We start from the raw sequence: 24,426 nt of genomic DNA, 5'->3' as shown, positions 1-24,426 counted from the left end.
CAAACTGAAAGCTTATGGGATGATAACAAATGGCAAACTGTCTCCTCCTTTACATGTAAATTGAGCTGATAAAAAGGTGTGGAGTACAGAAACTTGAGGAGCATTGGTTTCAGTGTAACACAATAATGTCTGTTTGCCAGCAGTTCTCACCTTGTCACTGTCGCACTAATTCGCCCTCCTGAGCCCTGTTTGACACAGGAAGACTGTCTGTAGACAAGAGGTGCATGCACTTTTTTACCATTGAGATGCATTTAGATTTTAGTGCAAGAAAAATAACTGAAAAGTATCTGGACTAGTGGAATATCTCAAATGTTAACTGTGGTTACTTAAAGGTTTATGGGGAGTGTGTTAGAGCTAATCAAATGACAAAGAAAAAAAATGCAGTGAAACAAGCAAATATACAATCAACTTTTATTCATTACTGTTGACTAGGTAGATGTGGCCAAGAGACATGAACAAATCAGTATGATTAAGTATGAGTGAGCAACTAAAAGTGAAACTTGAGAGTCAAGAACCACAGTCATATGAAAGCACAATAAAAATGGTACATTAGCATAAAATTGCAAAACCCATTTGTAATGTTGTACTGTCCACATTGCCAGCAAATAAGTATAACCAGATAGTTTCATGTGTACATCTGAAGGATTTGAACCATTTATCATGCAATACAAACACAAAGTTCATTAGTCATTTAAACAGTCAGAGTGATTTAAAATGTGTGCATTGGTTTTAAAGACAAATGCATTTTATACAAAATTTGCATTGATGTCAACTTGCGACCTTCCTTGGGCCCCGTCTTTCAAATGAGTGGTGTAATCTCGTGTAAAGACGAATGTGCACATTAATTTCAGGCAGCAAGATACAGTTCTTTACACATATTCTTGACTCTTATGAGAGCTGGATGGTGTCCTCTTCAAGGGAATGCTGTCTGCTGCATAGGGTACACTGTAGAGCTCTTCCTCCTTTGATCTGCGTTTGCAGTAGCTGAACAGAAGGATGATCCCGGTGATCAGTAGAACACCTGCAGTGGCCCAGCCAATGAACAGGGCCTCCCCCAGCTCCCGTTTTTCAGAATCCAGCACTGTTGGGTTGTAGAAATTCCTGATGACCGTATGGCCCACCCAGCTGACCGGTATGAGTGTGGTCAAAAAGGAAAGCAGAAACGAACTACCTGCCAAGGCCAGGGTGACGTTCTTGCCTTTCATATTGTCATCACAACAGCTGCTCTTCTGGGTCCCACATCCTGTGATGCACAGAGAGATGACAACCAGGACTATGGAGACGCACATGAGCCCCCTGGCTGCCTGCAGCTCTGGTGGGAGAATTAGCAGTGAGTCATACACCTTGCACTGCATTCTGATGTTGGCCTGTCTGTAGCAGGTCATCCACAAGCCTTCCCAGAGTTCCTCCATGACAATGAGATTGGCACCAATGAAGGCAGAGACCCTCCACATGGGCAGGGCAGTGACAGCTATGGTTCCAGTCAGGCCGATGACGCCCAAGACCAGGGCTAAGACCTCCAGCTTTGCTCTCATGGCTCAGAGTGAAAGCAGTGTCGTCTCTCATCAGTTGTGTAAAGTAAAGACTGCTCAGTCAATCTGTTTTGCAGTGCAGCGAATCTGTGATACTTCATGCTTGCAATGTCATCCTACAGGTTTGAGTTGACCTTTATTCCTACCAGGTGTGACTAAAAAAATCTTATCTGCATTTGTTTTCATTTTAGCACATTATTCATCAGTACTTGTCATGTACAAGCATTAGTGAAAAAAGCTTGCATGTTCAGTTTTGGTGTCTTTGACATGATCGAGCCTAAGGCATTAGTTATTTGTTTTGGGGTTGTAAAACCTCTTCAAACTCAACTGGACAAAATCAAAATGTTCAAAATTGTGTTTATTTATCTAATACCGCATGAAAAGTCTTTGAGGTGCGAAGCTTTTGGCTGTGTATTGCTATACTGTGCCCGCTTTACGTGACCAGATTCATGTGATCTGGCATATAATTCAGCTGTTTACATTATGGATAAAGGACACTGCAGAGAGAACCTGTTGTGAGATAAATGGCTTTGAAACTGTGGTCACCCTTAAACGCAACACACTGCCATTGCCCACACATGGTCCCATTTCCAAAAATAAACACATGTAAGCTCTTCAGAAAATCAGCACTTTTATCTCATTTGCACAAACTGTCCACTTTGTCTTTCCATGTTTGTGCTTTAAGCATAAAATAAAACAATGCCACAGGATCAGTGTGTATTGCACTGAAGTCAACATTAACTTGAAAGGTCCAGGTTGTGTTTTTTTCTGGCGGGGATTTGTAATAAATCTGATAGATAAACAGATAAACTTCTACATGACTTAAAATGTGTGGCTCATTAACTCTGTTCATTAAGAATTAAGCATTGACATAGTGTTCCTCAGTTTACCAAAAAAACTCACATCTCGATAATACTAAGACAAAAATGGGTAAAATCAGTCGGTCACTTGTCTGCTTCATGTGGATTTTTTTTTCTTTTTTTCTTTTTCAGCTGAATATTGTAACTGTATGGCAATTTTGACTTTCTGTAAGACTGAGGCTATACTTTAAACGTGACCAGGTAGATTGTCTGGTAAGATAAGGCGGAAATGTTTCAAAACAACAAGGGGATTCACAGCTCTCAGCAAGAGCCACTCCTTTATTCCAGCTTGAGCCTGTTAAAGGAAGGTAACACCCTGTTGGCCACTCAGTTTCTGAGAAGCAGGAGAGAGAGGGAAAGAGACAGAGAGGGAGAGAGAGAGATAACAGGAGAGGTCATAAAACAGGAACAGAAACTGCTAAGCCCGTCGAACAAGTTTGCTGAGTGATACTATCGTCACATGTTCAGTTCCTTTAAATGTAAACAGAGTTGGGCATGCTGAGAACTTGTAGCTGTGAACTCGAATACCTCAAATGTGTTGTATTTTTCTGTAGATGAGTGACCTCATCACTGCTTGCATTAGAGTTTTGGATATTGATTTGTGATGGATTGGATAAGAAACATGATGCAAACTGAACACACAAAAATGCAGAGTAAGATGCAAGTGCACTATATAGATAAAAATACTGGGACACTTGACCATTACACCAACAAGGACTTCAATGGCATTGCATTCTGAGCATCTACAACAGATGAGGTGTGCCACCTGCTGTATGTAAATGTAACTACACATTCCTGGGCTACAGTGAGGTTTAGATAATATTCATAAAAATGTAAAAATGTCAATTCTAATTTAGTGTTCATAGTGTGAATCATAGTGTTCAGATTCACTGTTCAGAAATGATCTGTTCAGACAAATAGAAGAAGAAGAATTTGATAAAAAAAAAAAAAAAAAAGCTCAGATGCTTTTATCTCACATAAGATATGCATCTGTTCCTTCAAAGCGAGGGCATTGGCAAAGCAAACCTGCCCCATCTCGGCTCGCTTTCATTCAGCAGATACTGTTGCTGCAGATCTACAGCACAATGTCTGAAGAGATCTTTTTTTCTTTATCTGCACGCGCACCAGAGCTTTTATAATGGGGCTGGTGATTGACAAGTGTGGTAGAGGAGGGGTGTTTATGAAGGGAACTGAGACTGGGTGACAGGATGTCCACAGAGCTCAGAGACAAAAAAGAGGAGTAAAGAGAAGAGAGATAGGGCTGTGAGAACCGTGGATTATAGTGTCAAGGGTGCAGACATGCTCTCCCATGTCAGCTTTAAATTGCCAATGAAAGTCAACAACAGCTGAAGGCATAAGAAAGTGTCTACAACCCATAATACATTTCGATTTATCTTCTCTCTCTCTTTCTCTCTCTCCCTCTCTTGTATTGTCGCACCACCAGCTTTACAAAAAATATAAAGTTTGAACTGTTCCCATTATTGGACATCTTTGACTCAAATTCACATATTTACATGTCTGTCATTCCAATAGTTGGGTGATTAGCAGATGTCTTTTGATGCTTATAGATTTTACTACTAATATAATTGAAGGGATGTTCACAGGAATGTACAGGAGGAAACAAACAAAACTTCTTGCAGATGGTCTCGTAACTTGTGCTTATAAACACTGGAGTACAGGGAGTACAAATAATGAGTATGTATTTTTATATTCTTGATCCTTTTCATACGTACTGGTCATTAAGACTGAATGTGTACTAGACCTGTTTTCATGCCTTGGGGCATTTATGCACCAATTGACAAAATGACAACATTTCCCACCACTGTCTGATAGGAAAAATGATGCAATCTAAAAGGTCAGCTTAACTGTGACATCTTCTGCAAAACTCTTTTCTACCTATTGTTCCACACCATAACTCAGGAGAGGAAGGGCAGATGGTGACCATCTTTTACATTTGGTCAGATACTAAATTGGAACTGTGCTGACTGTAAAGATCTTCTGAGCTGCTGGGTTGGAGTTGTGTATGAAGCTTCTGGGATTTAGAATCTGTTACTTCTTTTCAGAAACATGTTGTAGAACATGTTTTAGAAGCACTGCAGTCCTCTAAAGCTCATTGGAGTTGGCAATATTGAACTTCAGGTGATTGCCATCACCATGTGATGAAGCTCTGTATTAGTCACTACATGCAGTATATTATGAGTCTGGGCAGACATTCCAGTTTGTTCAAACTGTTGTTCATTTACCCTGGTTGTTCTGCTTGAGAGAACATGGCATCTGCTTTCCTCGCCAAATGCTCAATTGTCCAGTACCATTAAAAAAAAAACAGAGGGGGTGGACAATATAAAAGAAGCACTTCACAACACAATGGCTCTCCAGTAAATACCAGTTTGGCAAAGCTCATAATGTTTGGTTGAAATTGACAGGAATCTTGATTTCAGTTGGAGCAAATCTCTCAGTCAAGTGTCTTTCAGTCAGATGCTTTTAGGGTCTATTTATGACCTCCAGTTTCACTGTGTTTGGCATCATGACTTTTGATGCTGTTCCCTGCATCACATTATTTTGCAGATGCACCTGCGTTTCATCTTTCAAAAATCATTATGACATTTGCTAGACAAAGAAAAAGAGCTTTGATAAAAAACAAAATCACAAGCCAACCCTCACTGAAACGACACTTGATGAGATACAAGAGTCGTTTAACACAAAGAAATGTCCTCAGGAATGATCAGAGTGGCATCAACAAGTCTCAGATATATTTATTGCACGGTTATTGTATTATATGGAGTGATACTGCTGACCAGAGGTCTAAATATGCCGGATTTTTTTAAAGGACTGTGATAGTTGGGGATAATGGGGTTTTAGTTCCTTCACTATCATTCAGACACCTAATCAGCCATGGCTTGCAAACACACAAAGTGGCTCTTAGTGTCTTATGAAGGTTCTGGTTTTATTTTCCCTCTTTTGTTCTGGAATTGCAGTCTGTCTTATTGGTTGCTTTGAGGCTGGAGTGCATCGATTAGCTGCTTAGTCCTGTCATTCTGAGGCCTGTCTGAGCACATTGGGCATTTAGGTTTTTTTTTTTCTTCTCACATCACAAAACTGTTGTCACAAAAGATGTCTGCAGAGCTGCAGGGGATGAGTTAGGCTGTTGAGTAAACCGCACGAGCTGAGGAATCACTACAGAGAGTCGCTTTGAAGTATAAGTAGGAAACAACTGTATTTATTATGATATCAATACATTTTTCTATATACACACAGTAATAAAATGTAGTATTAGGAGCACAATGAGTTGTTTACAAGCATGACGTCTTTCACTGTTCAGGCATACTGCAAGTCTTTCCCCTTGATTGCTTGAGCAAATTTGGACTTTCTTCATGAAAAAATGATCACTCATGTTTTTTGCTAACAAATTAATTTATATATGAATAAATTAAAAAAAAAAACATCGCTTTGTAATCCATTACCAGTGAACAATCATTCTGAACACACAATAACTTTTAAAATAGCTGATGTGCAAATTCTCTACAACACAGAGTGTGCACACAAAGTGTTAAGAATGGGGAAAGATATGGCAATACTGAAGAGCAAAAACGGAAAAATAAACTCAAGAAAATTGTTTCACAGTAAACAAAAATATGAAACAGCAAATTCAAGTAAAACAGGATTATGTTAAGTTAAAACAAATTCAATCCCCTCGACTCATAGGGGGCTATTACGTAACTCTGCTATTAAATGTAACAAGAGAACAACCAAAATATTTTCAGGCTAAAAACATCGCTTTAAGTCAAGAAATCAAATTCTGATATCATACATAACCAAGAAATCTGTTCCCAAAACATGTCAGTGTATATTCATGAGAAAATGTACAAGTACAGTAAACTATGCAAGACAAGACTGTCCTTTGCAATTACTTATTCTATTTCTTTAAGGACAAATAATATACAGCCCTTAACTATGATAATATCTCTGAGTCACACAGACAAAACAAATATAAACGTTCTCACAATATCCAAATTTGGCAACAGCAGGCAGGACTACAGAATGCTGCCCAAATGTGCAAACCATGCCAATCAAAGCAACTGATAAGATTTCCATGACTGTACCGTTAGTTCATCTCTCAAAGCTTACACTTCTGTGTGACAGCATTTGATTTGGGATACAGCTCCCTCATTCTAGATTCCTGTATTGCTCCGCTAATGATCTTACCTGTACAAAAAGCATTCAGCAAAGGTAAGGTAAGGAAGGATATATCTTCTACTAGCTGTGCGATATACGTCAATGCCCATGCATTGTTTGTGAAGACTGATGACTGATCTTTATGGAGCCCATGTAAAGCGGTTTAGCACACTTGCTATCTGCTCGTCTTCTTCAGCTTTTATGTGCTACAGTCTGGGGATGAACTTGATTGCTTCCTTCTTACCCAAATCTCATCGTTCTCTGTTTGCTCCACATTGTCATCGGTCAAGCAACTCTGCTTCTCTGTATTGGACAGCTTCACATCATCAGATGTCTGACTGACCGATGGGGACTTGAGGCTGTCCTCTGTTTCCTCGCTCGCCAAGGATAAAGCCATAGTGGGGGCTTCCAGGTCGACTTCAGTGGACGGTGCTCTGGGAGTCTGGCAGAACTCGTCATCGTCATCACTAAGGATGTCTGTCTCCTTCACCTCTTCTTGGTCTTCGTATTCTTCTAAGTCAAACTGCTCTTCCACCCAGCGATCTGTGTCACCCGCTAAATCAGACTGCTGCTGCTGCTGCTGCTGCTGCTGATCAGGTTCTTCATTCTGCTGCAGCCGATTTGAGTCGGGTTCCTGTGGTGATGCGAGATCCTGTTCTGGCTCGCCATCAAAAACAATGTCTGTGTCTATGGTGAAACGGTTGCGTACTAACTTCCTCCTGCCTAGAGTCCTGGTTGGAGCAGATGCTGCAAAAAGAAAAAAAAAATGACTATGACAAAATGACAAAGCTAGCAGTTTCAGGGCATTACTTTGGATTTTGACAACATAACATTACAGATTTTTCCACATTCAAGACTAGATGAATAAAAAAGTAGTCTGTTAATTTATCCAGCTGGTGTACAACATGGTATAATAACAGTTTATAACAATAGTTGTCCTGTCTGGACAGGGTTGAGTATTAAAACGTCCTACTTGTGCTGAAAATTCCAAAAATAACTGTTGAAAAATAATTCTATGAACTACATTGAATCACAATTGAAGTTAAAAGTATGAAAGTTCAAAGCAAACTCTCCCAAAAATTCCATTACCCATAGATTGTTTGAATGCAGATATCTCCCCACATATTAATTAAATCCATAAATGTGGCTGAAACCATAAATAAAAGTCTAACAGATTAATAGGTAAGAAGGATGAGATCCAGAATTAGGACACTTTGAAGCTGCAGGGTCAGTGCAGCCACAGACTGACAAGTTACCTGCTCTATTTATGGCAGGACGGGCTCCCTTCAGGGCACAAAGGCGCTTTCCTCCAAAGGGCACATACTGCTGGTTGAGGGGTAAACTCTCTGTTTTCAGGAGCTGTCGGCGGTGCTTTTCCCTCAAGATGGAATGGACTGTCTTCAGAAAGTCTTTTCTACTCTCTGGAGAGCTGTGGGAGACAGAAGGGTGTGTTATCGGTTTGTCACTCTGTAGATAACAGCAGACAGAACTGTATCAGTGCAGGCTTCCATTTGCAGTGGAATTAAACCTCCGTTAGAAGAGATCCTCACCTACAGCACAGCTGAAATGTCCTCTCTGGCCTGCCCTCTGACTCCGATTTTGTGTGGACAATCTCACACACAGCCGAGCCCTCGCCATCTGAGGAAGAAATCAACACTTTCGATTTTATGCACAGGGCAATCTGTAAGATTTTCTGAAGCAATCATTTCTGGATGAAGAATAAAACATCAGTATCAATACAGCACTGTGCATTAGTTATGGAATAATTACCTGCATTGGCCAAAGACCTGACTTGAAGGGCATCAGTAGGGATCATGTGACGGAATCGGAAAGGGTCTTTTTCTTCAGAAGATACAGAGACCCGATGGGAGCCACCCTACAATCATTCAAAGAAAGACATTTAGTTATTTTTTCCTATGAAACTGTGCCTGCGAAATGAGCAGCATCCTGTTCTAATCTTTTACAGGTGACCCAGTGTGCTGATTCTGAAAGTGGCACATGGGCAAAGTCAATTTACACTGCTCTGACAAAATAGGTTATATTTTAAATGAACTTTGGGCTTGCTGATGGATTCTTGCTTGTGTGAAAACTCACCATTTTCTTTTTCTGCTTGGATCCGTCCTTGCATACAAAGACCACCGCTGTTTTGAACACTAAAAAGCAATGGTAAAAACATCAGCTATCATCAAAAGCTTACTTATGACATAAAGTCATACTCATGACTCATAATTTTAGAGAAAACTCATGACATACCAAATGTAGCCATCTGGGGCTCTTTCTTCCATTTTCCCAAGGAGACAGGGGGGTTGATCCAGGTCACATTAGTGTGGAGCAGCAGGTCACCCATGGACAGATCAGCAACCTGGCAAAAGCAACAAAATACCAGCAGTCATTTCATTTGTGCTCTTTAGCTGACAGAATAAAGCGACCTTCATCCAACCTACCTCTTTCTTTTCACCACTCTGCTCAATGATGAGCTGATCAAACACTGCTCCAAACTCCTCATGGATCTTCTGCATCTCGTTGATGTGGCTGGCAACTTTGTTCATTGCTTTCATTGCGACTACAGACAAGAAAAGTACAACATGGTTTGAGCTGAATTCACTCACATTCTCCCTTGTTAAAAAAGTGATTTCATCTTCTCTGCCAGCCTTGAGACTGGGTCTTACCATCCAGGTGGTAGTGCTCCTCACTGTCTGGGTCTGTGAGCGAGTAGAGCTCCCTCAGCAGGAGGGGATATTTTAGCACCCTCTGGATGGGTTTGATCAGGTATGACTCAAGGGTGGAAGAGTGCTGCTGCTTGGGGTTGCGTTCATCCAGGAAGGCTTTGAAATTGGGATCAGTTTTGGCTGGAATATAAAACACACTTATTGGAAAATGTCCAGATATCCATTTTTAATTTATCACTGGAGTTTATTTATGGTCTGTAATTCACAGCAGTAAAGCTTGTATTTGTGTATTTGAAAATGGACTAAGATGTTGGGCTTAAATTGACTACTGACCAGGATAACTGTGGCATAAAAATGCTGATCTTGTGCAAACTGAGACTCAGTTCATTTGTTTTATGCTGTCTTATATCAGTGATGACCTACAGCCATGAACTGAACTCTTTCATGCTTTTTATAGATGAGTCATTTCATTTAAGAGGCAGCAACAAACTGTTTTGAAAACAGCCTTATCCAAATAACAATTCATCAGACTCGGTATGGCGAGTAAGTAGTTGAGTCATTGAATGTAAATCCAGCAAACAAAGCCATCCACTTGAGTGTTAAAAGGAGTGGGTGTACTAGCAAGAGAAAAGATGAGTGCAACAGTCCTCATTATATATCAGATAATACTGTGCAGTTTTTTAGCCCTGGGAGCCACCAGCTTCAAAGTATGCAGAGGTCAAATGGACAACTGTCTGGCTGACAACTCTGCAGAGCAGATTTATGGATCCTTGCCGGATATGGCAGATGGTTGATGGATAAATACATCCTCTCCTTTGAGTCAAGTAGGAATGTCGACCCTAGAGCACATTTACTCACCCTTTACGAGGACCTTAGGGACTTTGGTGTGGCTGGCGCAGAAAGCACTGTAGATTTTAAAACGGTCTGCATAGTACAGGAAAGAGCCTCCTAGAGAGAAGAGGATTTTCTGCAAAAAAAAAAAAAAGGGAGAGAAGTTACCAAACCAGTGGCTATAAAATAATTAATGGGTGTTTCAAATTGTTATGGCTGGTCATATGTGAGAAGGTATACCTTAAACTGATCCACTCTCTCCAGCTTCTCTAGATCTGGAACCAGTCTGGTCCCATCCTCCAGGGTTTTGAGAAACTCGACCTGGAACTCAACCATTTCCGGTAGGTTCCCAAACAGTACATCCAGCTTGGCAAAACAAAACAAAACAAAACAAAAAAACATTTAAACAAAGTCAAGAAAATATCTCTAATATTTCTGTTTCTTTTTGGTGCACACTAGTTCCTTGCTATACGCAAAGCAGGGAAATGCTCAAAGTGTAAAACAGCCATATTAACTTCATTATTGCAAATGCATGTAAAACCTCCCCCTCTCTCTCCCTCCCATTATCATCCACCCCTTCTGTCCTTGCACACAGCTACTCTCCACACGATTATGTAACCCACTTTTCTTAGAACATTTTAACAGTTTTGGCATTTGCAATCCAACTACCCCTCAAAGACTCACAGGGAATGTTTAACATACCTCATCCTGGGTGAGGAAGGTCTCTTTCTGCAGTGGGGTTAAATATCTCCCAATGAGGCAATTGAGATCCTGCAAGAGAAGAGAGAATTATGTTTTTGGGTCAGAGTTGTCCACATCATTAGGGGAAATACAGGCTTGAATATTCCTCACAACATAACAGTGATTAAACCGTGAAAGAGTCCCACCAAGATCAAAGACAGCTACACTGGTGGATGCCTTTCTGCATGCACTTTAATGGTAAGGAAGCTATAAGAAAGCCCAGATGAATAAATGACTATTGCAACATTTACCGAATCTGAACTGTTGAAAGCCTGTGAGATTAATTAGTAGTAGGGTGAAACACCATCTACTTTCTCCAAAGATGGATGACTGGCCTAACAAAACACTGCACAGTAGTTGTTGCTCATGATTTTTATTGTTAATCCAATAATTAGTCAACCTCTGATTAACTAACAGCTCTTAAAGGAGTTCATCTTATTAAGAAATAGAAAGTAAATTAATTCTTTGTTAGATGGCAGGATGTATACGTGAAATACATAAAATAATGTTAACATTTTGAACATTTTGAATGCTTGCCAATCAGTGAGTCTGTGCGAGTTTTCACAGCAACATGAGATGCTTAAAAATATAAATCTATGCACAAATTGGTCAAACAAAAACAAAAAAACATTTAATGTTTAACTTTCTAAAGTCTTGAAAATCGTGACAACATGTGCCAAGCCATAACTGCATCAGCAGCCAAAAGCTGGAGACTAACAAGAATAAGATGTAGCTTACAGTATTTGACAAATATGGCTCACTAGCTCACTCAATTTAAAATGGCAAATCTTTGTAGCAAGTCCTCGTTTGTTTAGGGTTTTCATTATTTTGTCTACACCTACAGTGTATTACAGCAGCAACTGAACTGCTGAAGTCCCACTTTTGCAAGCTGCACACAAACGCAAAAGCATGTGCATTTAAAAGTGGGTATTTAGGACAAATGGCCCAAATTCACAAAAGTCAAAACTGTCCCCTCGGAAAGTTCTACAATATACCATCCACCATCAATATACGATGTGCCCCCTGTAATGAGGTATTGTATATATTTTAGATAGCCTTGACATAATCCCATCGTATACCCTCTCTAACCCAGTTATTCCGCTGAGCCACATTTTTAGCGGCCAGAAAAAGATTAGGCAATATCCAGGCAAGGGCACAGCTGTGTCCCTCTCGTGTCTCCTGGGACACAGAGATAAATATGGATTGGTCATGTGGAATAGGTAATGTGTAGGGCTAACACAAGCCGAGGCAGACAGAAACACAGATCGATGGACAGGAGGATCACATGCACGCTCACAACGACCATCTGCCGCTTACAAGTAAGATGAGTGATACTGACTTTGACATAGGTGCGCTCGGTCTCCACGAGTTCACAAATGACTTTGCGGAGCTTGTCGGCATCAGAGAGCTGTCGGGGAGTTGCAGGTGGTGGGAAGGGCGAGTCCGGGCTAGGCGAGGAGGACACACACTCCGAGGGATTCATGTCATGGAGACTGCGGCAGAAAGCAGCGACTTGCTCCGTACTCTGCCAGTTGAAGAGAGGAAGAAAAAGTGTGATGTGACGAATTATGCAACTCCAACTTGAAGGCAAAGGAAGTAAAATCCAAATATCGATCCGTCAGCACCGAAGCAGCACCTCAAATATTTAACTTGCAAGTGTTACTTTCCACCACCTACTGGTGTGCACAGATTCATGACTGTGCAGAGAGTGAGCCTGGAAAGAGGTAGCTCAAAAAAAAAAAAGAAAACACCATTCGCATTAATTTGGTCTATTTTCAGTCTGTCATAACAATGACTCCCCACCTCCCTCTAATTCACTCACATCCCCTTTTTCCCTGGTGTTTTCCACCTACTGACGGATCAGCGGTGTAATGATTCATCTCTTTCACAGAATCAAAATATACACCCAACAGTGTCTGTCCACATACAGTAATGGTTGCCGTAGAGACCAGCCTTGATGTGCATTAGACTATCATTTTGGACAAAAATAGATCCTATTCAACAACAGCCTGCAAGGCTGAACTAATACAGTTACTTTGTTCACAAGAGGCTACCAGCCTAACCACCCATGAGAACCAAATTTCATTTTGGCATTTGACATCAATACAAACACAAAATAGAAAGCACAAAGAAAAGCTTATTCGTAACCATAAAACCTACATTTGCTTTTGTGAGGAAAGAATTTAACAGATCAAACACTCTACAAGACCTCTAAAGTAGATGACACATAAAGATTAACTGAGGGAGTTGCATGGAGCAGGCAGTTATTGCCACATAATAGGAACCACTAGCAGGTATTGATGCCACTGTGTACAGAAGAAAGAGCTGAGAGACAGGTAATATAATGATTTTTATAGGCCAGACAGAAGCAATTTATCCTGTCACACCTATGGGAAATAATAATACAGGCTCCATAGAGCTTCAGAGGATGGAATGTCACCATTCTCAGATAAAAATAATCAAGACCTGCAACTATCATCTCTTTACACATTTGAGAGCATCTAAACAACTTTTTAATCGGATACACTAGATGCCAGGTAGAAGCAGCCGTAGGTTAGACACTTCACTAAAATATGATGATAAGAGAAGTACAACAGCAAAATATATAGAGGATAAACAAAAAACATTTTGTTATCCAGTGACAGTCATGCAGCTTTGCGATTGACAACAACTATCAGCATTGTTATTTAATCAGACAGGCGCATCCATATATGAGCCATTTGTCCGTGTTGACAGTTTTCCAAAATAATCAGGCAGCTCCCAGATCAGCAGATGAACCGAGAAATGTTATGTCTGTCAATGCAATGTTGCAAAAAGTTGACAAAAACTTTCTACCAAGTTGCACAAGCACAAATAAAAAATATTGAAATGAGTCCCCATACTTGATGATGCTCCCATGAACATTTACAGACTCCACATTCTCCTTCACTTGAGCTTTAGATTTGTCAAGTGTAGTATGACAAATGTAATAGTTACAAAAACACATTTAGCAGCCCGCACTCCAAACAAGAGAGAAGCCCAGAAGAAAGGATAAAAAAAGTAAATAAACCAGATATTTCTTCCTGCCTAATTTGTCAGCTGAGCTCAACCAAGTTTACTGAGCCTAATAAGACAGTCACAGTCCAGTCAGATTTCACAATCACATTCACAATCTAGGCTAATTAACACCATGGCAGCTTTGCATGCATGGACAGTCATGACATGGCAGAGAGAAGAGAAAGAACAGAGAGGATTGGCGGGGGGGTTGGGGGTGTGTAATCCAAAGCCCAGAGCCTTCAATATCACATGAAAAGAACAATAGGTTGTCTTGGGTAAAACTATAAGATGCCAGAGCCTAGCATATCCCCTACTGAGTGAAATATATATTAAAAATAGTTTCAATGCATGAGAGCACTGACAGGAGTTGGGAGGTCCACATCTGCCCTCTGAAACTGAGATAAGCCTGAGATCACAGCTCGAGGTACCAAGAGAAAAAAACTCTACAACAGTCACAGAGTCACTGCAACAACAGGTTAGGGTAGTTTGTCAAAGTCATCTAAAGTCCAAGTTGTCTGGAGTCAGATCTGTAGATACTCCACTCCTGCATGTAGCGTTTTATTTTGACATCCAGTGGAGCCCTCCAGTGATTACAGGGCAACTCTGCAACACGACGGTGACTCACAGCTTCCTGTTGTCTGTCTGCAGCAGCCAAGAGGAGGCGTGAAACAAACGCAAAGGAAAGGTGTTTTACTCTCACTGGAATAAGACCACAACAGCTCGCCATGTATCACAACAGTAGCTCTTGCTACTGTTGTGATACAGTAGTAGCAAGAGCTAACCGGATAAAGAAAAGCAGGAATCTCACCAGATGAAGCATGTCATAGATGGAGTCTGAGGAGCGCTTGCTGTGCTTGCTCCACTTCAGGACGGACATAGCCAGGTGCAGGTGGACAGTCAGCGTCAGTTTTAAGTGCCAGAGGCGAAAAGGCTCCAGGCTTTGGAAAGAAACAAGACTACACTGTGCCTCTCCAACACATTTCTCAACCCTTTTGTCTTGCCTCTGTTTATAAAAAAAAAAAGGAGAAGGTGCTGTGGTGCTTGTGATGAAGGATGAGTGAAGCTGCTCAGCCTCCTCCTTTCCGCCCACCAGTGCTTACAGTCTTCCAACTCCCCTTCTTTTCGCCTTCAGAGTCTGCAGTAGTTCTGTCACTGATATTCTGCCTGTTTCTCTCTCTCTCTCCTTCTCTCTCTCCCTCTCTCCCTCTCTGTTATCTACAGGCTGGGTAAACTCAGGCACACAGTGTGAGTGTGAAGATCTGGCCATTTCCAGCAGCACTGTAAATGAGTCTTGATAATCCTCCAGACCAGGGAGAGAGCAAAGGAGCAGGAGGAAGAGTCTCCTCCTCAAGGTTAGGGTGGAGCAGGATTGGCTGGGTGAGCCACACCGCAGCAGAATATAAATGCAGAAATTCAAGAATAGAGGGGGAGTGATGGGGAGAAGGAAGCTGCAATGGAGAGTGAATACAGAAACAAGTGGTGGTGGTTGGGTTGGGGGGGGCAGATGTATTTAATGTTAAGTAACAAATCAAATGAGGTCTTCCATCTCTTCCATCAAGACTTATGTAACGATCGCGCCTCATGATTATTTCTCATACATTCGATTTTCCTCAGTAATTTCCCCAACTGACAAAAGGGCACAAAGATGCACGTCCAGGGAGTGATAGTGGTAGCCTGTAGCGTGCAGCAAGCGAGGGGTTACTGCTATCCAGAACACAAAATATCTTGCAGCTGCACTGCATGCTTGTCTACAGCGCCTACAGCGAGTGGAGAAAATGGTGTCATTGCCTCCTCAGTGATGAAGTTTCACTTACTGTAGCTGCTGAAAACCAGCACCAAATGGTGAGTCTGGGGAGAAGTGAAGTTCTGGCACTAAAGCCTGACAACTACCCAATGTGACCATTTAAATGTACCCCAGATTAAGCAAAAGGGAAGTGAAACTGCATTTCATTACATTTCATTATGGTGGCCAGAACAAAAAAAAAATCACCATAACATTATCATGATGTCTGGAGAAAATCCCAGTATACCTGAATATCTGTATCTCACAGCACCCCTAGTTATGATGGATTTTTATCCTTTACTGCAGAGACAAAGAAGTTCTCTCCTCTGAAGCACAGAATAAAATGAAACATTTCTGCAGGCGTTAGATTAGTGGTGATCGGTTATTTACTTTGAAAGAGAGAAATCTCTGGAAGAGTTCCCTTTACAGCCACTGCATTATTTTTGGCAAGAAGTCTCCTAGGGTTTGGTGTTTCAGTTTTCACTGATTGTAGGAGCATTTGTTATAATAGGACGTTTAAGAAATAAATAGTCATCGCGGTGTACACAAAGGGAGGCACAGCTTGTATTATTTTTGTTCTGCTATTAGGGGACTTGTGCTGCAGCTCCAGACATCACTCCCACATTTCACATACAAAACTTCAAATCTTCACTTATCTCTGCACTTTGATGAATCAGTGTAAGAGGCTGCACTCTGTGTAGTACTGAAAGTATTTGAAGATAAATTGTTGCATTACAGGCTTCCTTTGTCTTTGAAAAACATACATCCAGCCTCAAAGAGAGTGGAGGGACAGTCAACATAAAAAGGAGAAACACCACTATGATGGCTTCAAAGACTTTTTCCCCCTTGATTTTGCATGAGTCCATATAATTGTTTTGCTCATATTTACAGTATTGTTATTAATAGTTAATTACAGAGGCAATTAGCTTTAATTGGAACAACATTTGATTGATGGCTGCTCATTAAAGAGATATCAGTAAGGTGGAAAGTCTGTGGTTTGATGAGCAAGTGGGATGACTGAGGATCATGCAGTGATCACAGTGGAGTTACAATTAGGAAAGAAACTAATCTACAATATGATCTTTTCAAACAGTATTTCATGAGCAAGAGCACAGATGTACGTAGATGTACAACATAGAGGCACAGATGTACTTTGAAGTCAAAAAAAGTTTCAGGAAGAAGATTATACCACTAGTTTAATCTAATTTAAAGTGTTATTTTACTCTGAGGCTCCCTTTTTCCCCAAACTAAGATGAACTTGTTAGTCAAAGAACATCAGTAATACAACAATAAAATGTAGGTCAGAGATTATCATTATTATTATTTTTTACTTGCTTGTTTTGCTGATCCTGCTCTGGGATCTCTTTTGCAATTTGTGTCGGATTGCTCATTTAGGATTGAAATGAATACATCTCCATTCATTACCTGATCCCAATCACCATACAATAAAGCAATTAGAGAGACAAGCGTTATCAAAGGCTCATCCATCACTGTGCCGTTACATTCAAAGCGGACACTTCATCCTGCATACAATACTCTTCATTAAGCAATGTAGATGTGGATTAATGAAAATCAAAACACTTTAATACTGTGTCAGAAGCTACTAGATACATTTAAAACAAAGTGTCACGGAAACTGCTAATCCCTGGATAATATAAATATGGTCACTACTCGCGTTTCTAAACTAGATAAAATGAACCAGTAGCAGATGGCGCCTCCAACTGTGGTGAAGCAAACTGTTATTAAGTGCTGTTTTCCATAATAACGCAGAGCTGAGGGGGACACGGTGAAGGACAAGGACGAGGAGAGGAAACAAGCACAAGAGCCAGCGCCATCATGTGAAGAATGCGTTGTCAGATGTTTTCTGCGGTTGTACTCAATCAGACTCCACCAATAAGTAATGAAATGGGGCTCTTACCTTTCTGCACTCATCAAACTCGCTAAAGATCTCAGAGTCATCGTCCAGGCTGTCTCCTGAGCTCTCGAGCAGCAGTCCGACCCCGTCATCCAGGATCTCCTCTGCCATGAACAAAACTGTGTGTGAGCCTCAAGAAATGTTGTATAGGATTTTCTTTTCTTTTTTTTTTAATGAGATGCAAGCATTTTTGACCAGCACTGTGAAGTAGGTGAAGAATGTTGTACTTGCCTTCTAATTTTTTTATTAAAGTTTATGACCTTTATGTAAAATGCTCCAACTTTATCAAGCTAATCCTCAAAGTGTGGCTGCAAGAAATAGAAGTCTTTTCTGCCCACAGGAACACCAAAGTTGAGGACAAGCATGAGCATACTGTGAGCAATTGGCTGTACATAATTTCTGGAAATTGGAGCTCTGAAGTTAAATCTCGCATTAGCACCACAAGCTGTATTTGAAGGTGCTTCTCACCTTGGCTCTGGGAGAAGATGTCTGTGTAGAGATCTTCCTCTGCATCTGAGCGGCGTGGCGGCAGGTAGCAGAGCTGGCGGCGGTCAACCGAAGGCAGAGTGTTGACCGTCAAAGCCAGTGAAGCTTGAGAAAATGCCGCCTTCATGTCGGAGAAGTTCAGACTGCGAGAGTCTTTTCCGTTCAGCTGAAGTATTTCATCCCCTGCATTTAGACCTGTGATGTGGGAACACCATCAGCTTTGATTCAATTTACTACCCGTCACACATCCTTGCACTAAATAATTGGTACCTGCTTCTTCAAATCCACAACTGCAACATCAGTCTAATTTTCAGCACTGATTATCTGATCTTTAAACTCCTAATTTAGATGATGAGATTATATTATTGTAAAAAAGCTAGTCTGAAATGAAAAATTACTTTAGAGACCATCGTGTGCAGATTTATTATCTTTTCTTTGTCTTTCGGACCCATAAGCATGACCCACTTCTCTATGCCCTCTGAAGTGTCAGCTTCTGACACAGTGCAGGTATCTCATTTTCTGTAGCACAGCATCACTGCTTGTTCTCTGCGCAATATGGCCAACTCATGTTTTGACATCAGTACAACCCTGCAGTGTAACTTTGTGAAGGACGACGCTGAATATGACACCTAACTACAGATTCTTCACATTGGCAGCCCTGCCACAGAGGCCAGTGAGAGGCAGTGTGGTTATGATTATAGTAATCAACGTCCTTGAGAACTGCAGCGATCTCTGAAATCCTCCCTGCCTATTCAAAAACATGTGCTAATGCATTTCTAGAGACAGTGTAAATGTCTATAGACTCGATGTGAGAAAAATGCTGTTTTGAAAACGTGAAAAATAACAGCCATTGCTCCCCAGATTGTCTTTCTTTTTTCTTCTAGTTGTAATTCATTAGGTCAGAGACTACAGATTCAGTGTTTTTGAAGGGAATTCATTTGATGGAAATGAAGGGTAATGAACCTTTGGCGAAGGCTAAACCGCCCGCCTTCACATCAGTGATGTAGAGCTGCTGTACTCCGTCCTCCTCCACCACTGAAATGGAGAAACCTGGGGGAGGAAAAGGAGAGACAGAGGCAAGATGAGGAGGAGAGGAGGACTTATATAAAACACATCAGGGGGATTTGTGCAGTACAAATGGGAATGGCTCTGAAAAACAGGTCATGTACAGGTCAAAGAAAAGCAATTATTACTCTCAAAACAACAGCATCATGTAGGAAATCTTTAACACTGACTTCAATTCAGCATCTTAACTGTAAACAAAAATCATATTGTAATTATCCTAAAAAAAGAAAAAAAAACATAAACCACTACAAAAGGATAATTTAAATGGTTCCTACCGTAACCAATCATGCAGGATTCATCTCTGTCAAACTGGATTACTTTTGTTATTTTGGAGCACAGCTCAATTTCTTTGTAAAGCTGTGAAGAACAAAAAGAAGTTATTATATAAATCATGAAACCACAGCCTACTTTATTCATATTCTGGTGGGTGGGTTACTGACAGCACAGGGAGAGCGTTAATTTTCTGTATTCTTAGACAAAGCAGCTCCAACAGTCTTTATGCTGAATGATCTATGACATGAATACATGATGTAAAGACAAAAGTCACTACAGATATTGTTTATGAAGACTTTCCCTGAACAGATTTCTGTTCTGGTGCATGGTCCTCTGAGGCAGACAGAGAAAACATACGAAATCAAAAGGATAAAAAGAAAGAAAACTTATTAATAATCCGCATCAAATGGGTGCTCTTATGGTTAGTGGTTTTCTCTATATAGTGGATCCTCGTTCTCATGCAATTACTAGTTTCCTCAAATAATTTGACCTCTATAATCTTGAAAAGTCTGGCCGAGAAAGAGAGATTACATCACATCCAAGCATGTAGCTACGCACCAAGTCACACACATCCTCTTCTGGCTTGGGAATGTAGAATTGCACTTGGTTTTCAATGAGGAACTTGAGTCGCAAGTAGTGCTTGGTGGGATCGAGCTGATGAGCCTGTGGGATGAGGGCAAAAAGACACAAAGAAGACCGCTTGTTGGTTACGTCTTTGTCGTGCAGACATCACCTGAGTGAAATGTGAACCGTGAGTCGGGTCGGGTCATTTGAGGCTGACCTTGCAGATGGTTTCCAGAACGCACAGCACCGACTCCCCTGGCTGGATGATGGTTAACACTGGCTGATCATTTGGCAGACACACCCATGACGGGGTCAGGTGGTCAGGGACCCAGATGTCACTTTCCGTGCTGGGCCTCGGAAGGCTTTTTATCGTTCCGTCCTCACTTTTCTTTTAACAGAGGCATTAAAAGGTTTGTTCAGTGCAAGTCCAGTTTTACTATATAAACAGGTTTTCCTGTAAAGTTTGGTGTGATTAAAAGTGTGATAATCCTACTAGGATGTTTTAATAACTCTGCACAGTGAAGTCTCTCTCTCTCTCTCTCTCCCAGTACTTCCCCTCTTAATGGCTACTGTCACTATGTCCACAGAGAAGTTGCAATACATTTTTCAGGGACTATAGTACATTACTGTACATTTGCTTAATGTGCCCAAGTAGCCGTTGTAGTTGTCACCTCTGGACAGCTGCTCTGCTGCTTATTCAGGTTACATAGATGACTAATATGTCACTGACAAAAGTGTTAGCATAAGATTTAGTTGAGAAAGCTCCCTTTCATGTTTGACCTACACTTCACTGTTGGATTTATGCAAAGAAGAGAATGATTCCTCCTTACTGTGTGTTCCTTGGTAGGATCAACATCTACAGGCTTTTTCACTGACTCGTCACCATCAGCAAAGACCTGCTGGGACAAAACGAAGGTCAAGAACTCAAGGGTCAGAACTAAAGCAAAACTGTGCAGGATAAATGGAAAAAAAGTTCTTTACAGTAAAACCTTGCGGACCTGGTTAATACTTGGATGGGCTTTTGTTTTTTTCTTTGAGGTAGTGTCAAGACCCCAGAGAGAGGAGAATCGACTCTTGCGCTTGCTGCAGGAACGAGACATGACCTGTGTTCGCCGCCTCACTCCAATCTCTGTGCGAGCTGCCACCTGCAAAAACATAACGACTCAGTCAGGACTCAAACACACCAAATGAGACACAGACAGCAATCTGTCTGGTAAAAATATTGAAAATAAACAATAGTTTGAGCAACAAAAAAAACATGTTGATCCCAGAGGTGTTTCACCAGACCGTAGCTGTAGATTAGAACTTGTTCAAAACTGACTTACCTTGTTAGATAAAAAGAAAAAAAGGGGTCACAGGCCTCCTCATGATAAATAATGAACATATAAGACAATCCATTTCTTTTATTATTCCCCCAGAGGAGAAATCTGGGTGTTACAGCAGCTCAAGAACAGAAATAAGAACAGATAAATGATTTAAAAAGCATATAAAATAAAAATAAGAGCAGAATAAGATACAGATATAGAGCAGTCACGTCTGTTTTACACATCAGCACCAAACACATGCATTACATTGGCATTTCTAGGCTACACTACTAACCTAGAACCTACTACTTTAAAAAAAATATGCTGAATTAGACATTTAAGAGCACTGCGAGTAGGAGTAAGCATACTCTAAACTTAACCTTGGCCCTCATTCTGTCTTTTTCTTGTTCTGTCAACTTTTTTCAGTCTATCATGCTGATGCAAGTATTCAGTTGAGCAAATTACAGAGGAGTGATACAGTAAAAAAAACATAAAAAACTGGAGGAGAGAGCTGTTAGTGTCTTTTGTTAGCTATCCCACCCTACTATCTTACAGCTCAAACACCCATCTGCTTCACACCAGTGCGTTGGTGGCGGGGGAAAAACAAGTACACTGAACTGTAAGCACGTCTCTAAAAATCAAATAGATGTTTTCCTATACTTGCACTGCTTTTAGCTGTGAAGTACATAACCTCTGCACAGCAAGTGGGAAGCCAAAACCGCCCAAACATGTGCCCTGTGTGAGACCCAGGCTCCAAAATAACACTCATGATGGGGAAAAAAAAAAACATGGTCTGACGCTACGCTACTTTTAGTTTCTGGAATCAGTTGCCCAACTAGGAGAGCTATCAGGTGTGCTCAGTGATGAAAATGTGTATTTTAAGGGTGATTGGGATCAGCAAGTTGTGCTCAGCTTACAACATAATGAACTTCTAAATATAATGGCAGCATGATGTTTAAAAAGGTTGTTTGCAGGTTTGAGACCTGCGATGGCTGCCGTTTGTGTTTCTGAAGTATATTTAAGCAGTCTTAGAATCCATTAGCTATAGCCTAACCATGGTTCAGACAGTCATGCATTCATATGTAGATATGAGTTTATTACATTTGTGAAGACTCCAGCAAAATGCATAAAAATGTATGTATGTAAAACCAAGATTATATATATATAAGCACATTAAGACAATGCTTCATAAAACGTGATGAAACAAGAGCATTTAATAAACATGAAGAAACAAAGAGGTGATATTTACCAGTGCATGGAAGGAGGACACAGAGAATATACCAAGTCGGCCCATTGCCAGCTTTGTGGGCCGAGAGGCAAAGGCCAGCAGGCGTTTGGGGTTGGGCAGCTCTCCTCCCTGCAGACTGGCCAGGTAACACCTGAATCGGAAGAGATCCATGTGAAACTGCTCCAGGTTCTGCTCCCACAGGAAAATCTGAGTGAGAGGGACACAACAACAACACATCCAGTTAATTGTTCACCATGGCGACTTTGACTTCAGACCAAGATGGAGCATCTCATCTCTCTCCCTCAGAAGCTCTGTTACCACTTTGCTTAAAGTGTTGCCATCCTGCGCTCCCTGTTCCTAATGGTTTGATGTTTACTGGGGCAGTAGAGCAGGACATTGTGATTATTCAGTGGGCCGTCCCCTCCCAGTCACGGTCCTGCACTGGTGTTTAGAAGAAGCAGCCAACGCCATGGCGGAGGGCTCTGTATCACTGCCAAGTAGCCCAGAGATGGGAAAGAAACAATACTGCACATTCCACTGGCAGATAGAGGCTGGGAGCGTTTCAGCTTTCTAAGGAGCAGGCCTACATCCATTGAGCTCTGCACAATGTGAAACCTGACACTGCCAAACAGAATCGCTCCAACCAGTCGCTACCTAACTGACCAAACAAAGGCCATTTGATCTCCCTTCTCTGTGAACAAACCTTTTAAAGACAATATGAGCTTTGCAAATTAATTGAGAGAATGGCAGGCTATTGACTGGTGCCAACTGCACACTGTGTTAAAAAACAAAAAGCATTCTGGTTCTGATAGGTGTGTGGCATCAGCAGCCTGATACCGGATGCCTCATACCTTCTCCCTGCTTCTCTATCCATCTCCTGTTTCTTGCATCAGAATATAAGCTGCCTTACCAAGACCACGAGAAAATTTTTAATTGTTATAAATAATGTGTGTGTCAAATTTAAAGGCTCTTCCAGTCAGGATAATACTTTCTGAAATCCCTCACAACTGCCTGAAGTGGGAGCTGAGAGACACAAGCTGAGGTTGAGAAATGAGAATGAAACCTACTTGATCCAGGATGGTCTTCCTCTTCTTGGTGTCAGTAACAGCAGACAGCTGCATGTCTCCCATTTTCTTCATCTTCTCATCCATGTCGATCTTCTGTTCCAGCTTCTTGATTTCGGCGCGAAGCAGGCGCACCGTGTCCTCTCTGTGGTGTTGGCGGGCGACGGCAGTGGCACATGCAGAGTGAATGGCTGTAATCCAGTTCTCCAGCTCTGTCTGGCTGCAGGTCTGCGTGGGGACAAACAGCAAAAGGTCAGAGGTTAAACAACAATCCAGCCCCTTGACATTCAAAATAAAAAGCCCTTTACTTGCTTTTCCAGTGTGATTCACTGACAATTAAAATAGCAAATCAGACTATAAAAGACAATGAATGTAAAGAAAACAGAGCACATATATTTCATTCATTTTTCAGACCAGAAGACATTTAAACATTCTCTTACTTGAAAGAGAAAAGCATCTCCCAGGGAGTTGCTGAGACAGAATACAAAGTCCTTTTTGGGATGCTCTGGTACAGCCTGAACAATACTGTTCTCTACCCAGATGGCATGCTTGGGAATGCTGTTGTTGTCGATCCCTGAACGGCCATCAGTCTCATAGAAGAACAAAGTGCAACCTGGAAAACAAAAATAATCTGTTTATTACTTGACAGCACAGACACTTGCAGATCCCTAACTAAAGGAACAAATAACACTCAGGGCTGAAAAAAAGACAGTTTTGCTCAAGCAATTTAATTCTGCTCTCCAGTGGCCAACATTAAGAAGTGCAGCACGCCTGACTTATCAGCGAGGGAGGCATTATGAGGGTACTGATTTGATTTCAAGCCCAGTCAAGTGGCATAAAATTTGATAATGAGGTTTGCACCATGCTTGAATTAAAGCCTGGTTTACTGAGCTTTGGCTGAA

General features: G+C 41.1%; 2 protein-coding genes and 1 long non-coding RNA gene across 5 annotated transcripts in view; 1 reads left to right on the top strand and 2 right to left on the bottom strand.

Annotated features, from left to right (window-relative positions):
- Positions 1-17,800, top strand: part of LOC124059558 — a 37,545-nt gene extending 19,745 nt beyond the window's left edge. The window contains exons 2-4 of one of the 2 annotated variants that reach the window (XR_006843402.1): positions 10,330-10,406; positions 15,064-15,219; positions 17,396-17,800. This is a non-coding gene — a long non-coding RNA (uncharacterized LOC124059558). The remainder of the gene's footprint in view (positions 1-10,329; positions 10,407-15,063; positions 15,220-17,395) is intronic. The other variant, XR_006843403.1, reaches the window with a different exon arrangement.
- LOC124059557 (claudin-17-like) lies at positions 395-1,636 on the bottom strand. The gene has a single exon (XM_046389663.1). It carries the CDS (start codon positions 1,533-1,535, stop codon positions 870-872), a length of 666 nt encoding a protein of 221 aa, XP_046245619.1. The 5' UTR covers positions 1,536-1,636; the 3' UTR covers positions 395-869.
- The window catches only part of LOC124059548 (rho guanine nucleotide exchange factor TIAM1-like), a 41,445-nt gene continuing 22,599 nt past the window's right edge, over positions 5,581-24,426 (bottom strand). Inside the window, exons 5-27 of one of the 2 annotated variants that reach the window (XM_046389644.1) lie at positions 23,965-24,137; positions 23,528-23,752; positions 22,482-22,667; positions 20,927-21,073; positions 20,759-20,824; positions 20,146-20,316; positions 19,923-20,027; positions 19,367-19,448; positions 18,990-19,076; positions 18,009-18,221; positions 17,544-17,644; positions 12,146-12,331; positions 10,768-10,836; positions 10,306-10,431; positions 10,093-10,201; positions 9,235-9,414; positions 9,010-9,128; positions 8,819-8,927; positions 8,660-8,718; positions 8,336-8,441; positions 8,116-8,203; positions 7,822-7,994; positions 5,581-7,312 (exon numbers count right to left, since the gene is read on the bottom strand). In XM_046389644.1, coding sequence (XP_046245600.1) covers positions 6,765-7,312; positions 7,822-7,994; positions 8,116-8,203; positions 8,336-8,441; positions 8,660-8,718; positions 8,819-8,927; positions 9,010-9,128; positions 9,235-9,414; positions 10,093-10,201; positions 10,306-10,431; positions 10,768-10,836; positions 12,146-12,331; positions 17,544-17,644; positions 18,009-18,221; positions 18,990-19,076; positions 19,367-19,448; positions 19,923-20,027; positions 20,146-20,316; positions 20,759-20,824; positions 20,927-21,073; positions 22,482-22,667; positions 23,528-23,752; positions 23,965-24,137 — 3,428 coding nt within the window. In that variant the 3' untranslated portion in view covers positions 5,581-6,764. Of the gene's footprint in view, positions 7,313-7,821; positions 7,995-8,115; positions 8,204-8,335; positions 8,442-8,659; positions 8,719-8,818; positions 8,928-9,009; positions 9,129-9,234; positions 9,415-10,092; positions 10,202-10,305; positions 10,432-10,767; positions 10,837-12,145; positions 12,332-14,650; positions 15,070-17,543; positions 17,645-18,008; positions 18,222-18,989; positions 19,077-19,366; positions 19,449-19,922; positions 20,028-20,145; positions 20,317-20,758; positions 20,825-20,926; positions 21,074-22,481; positions 22,668-23,527; positions 23,753-23,964; positions 24,138-24,426 lie in introns of those variants that run through there. The other variant, XM_046389645.1, reaches the window with a different exon arrangement.

Source organism: Scatophagus argus, chromosome 5 (assembly GCF_020382885.2).
Source record: "Scatophagus argus isolate fScaArg1 chromosome 5, fScaArg1.pri, whole genome shotgun sequence".
Classification (NCBI taxonomy): Eukaryota; Metazoa; Chordata; class Actinopteri; family Scatophagidae; genus Scatophagus; species Scatophagus argus.
Note: the sequence above shows the minus strand (reverse complement) of the source record. Positions and strands in the feature narration are given on the sequence as shown.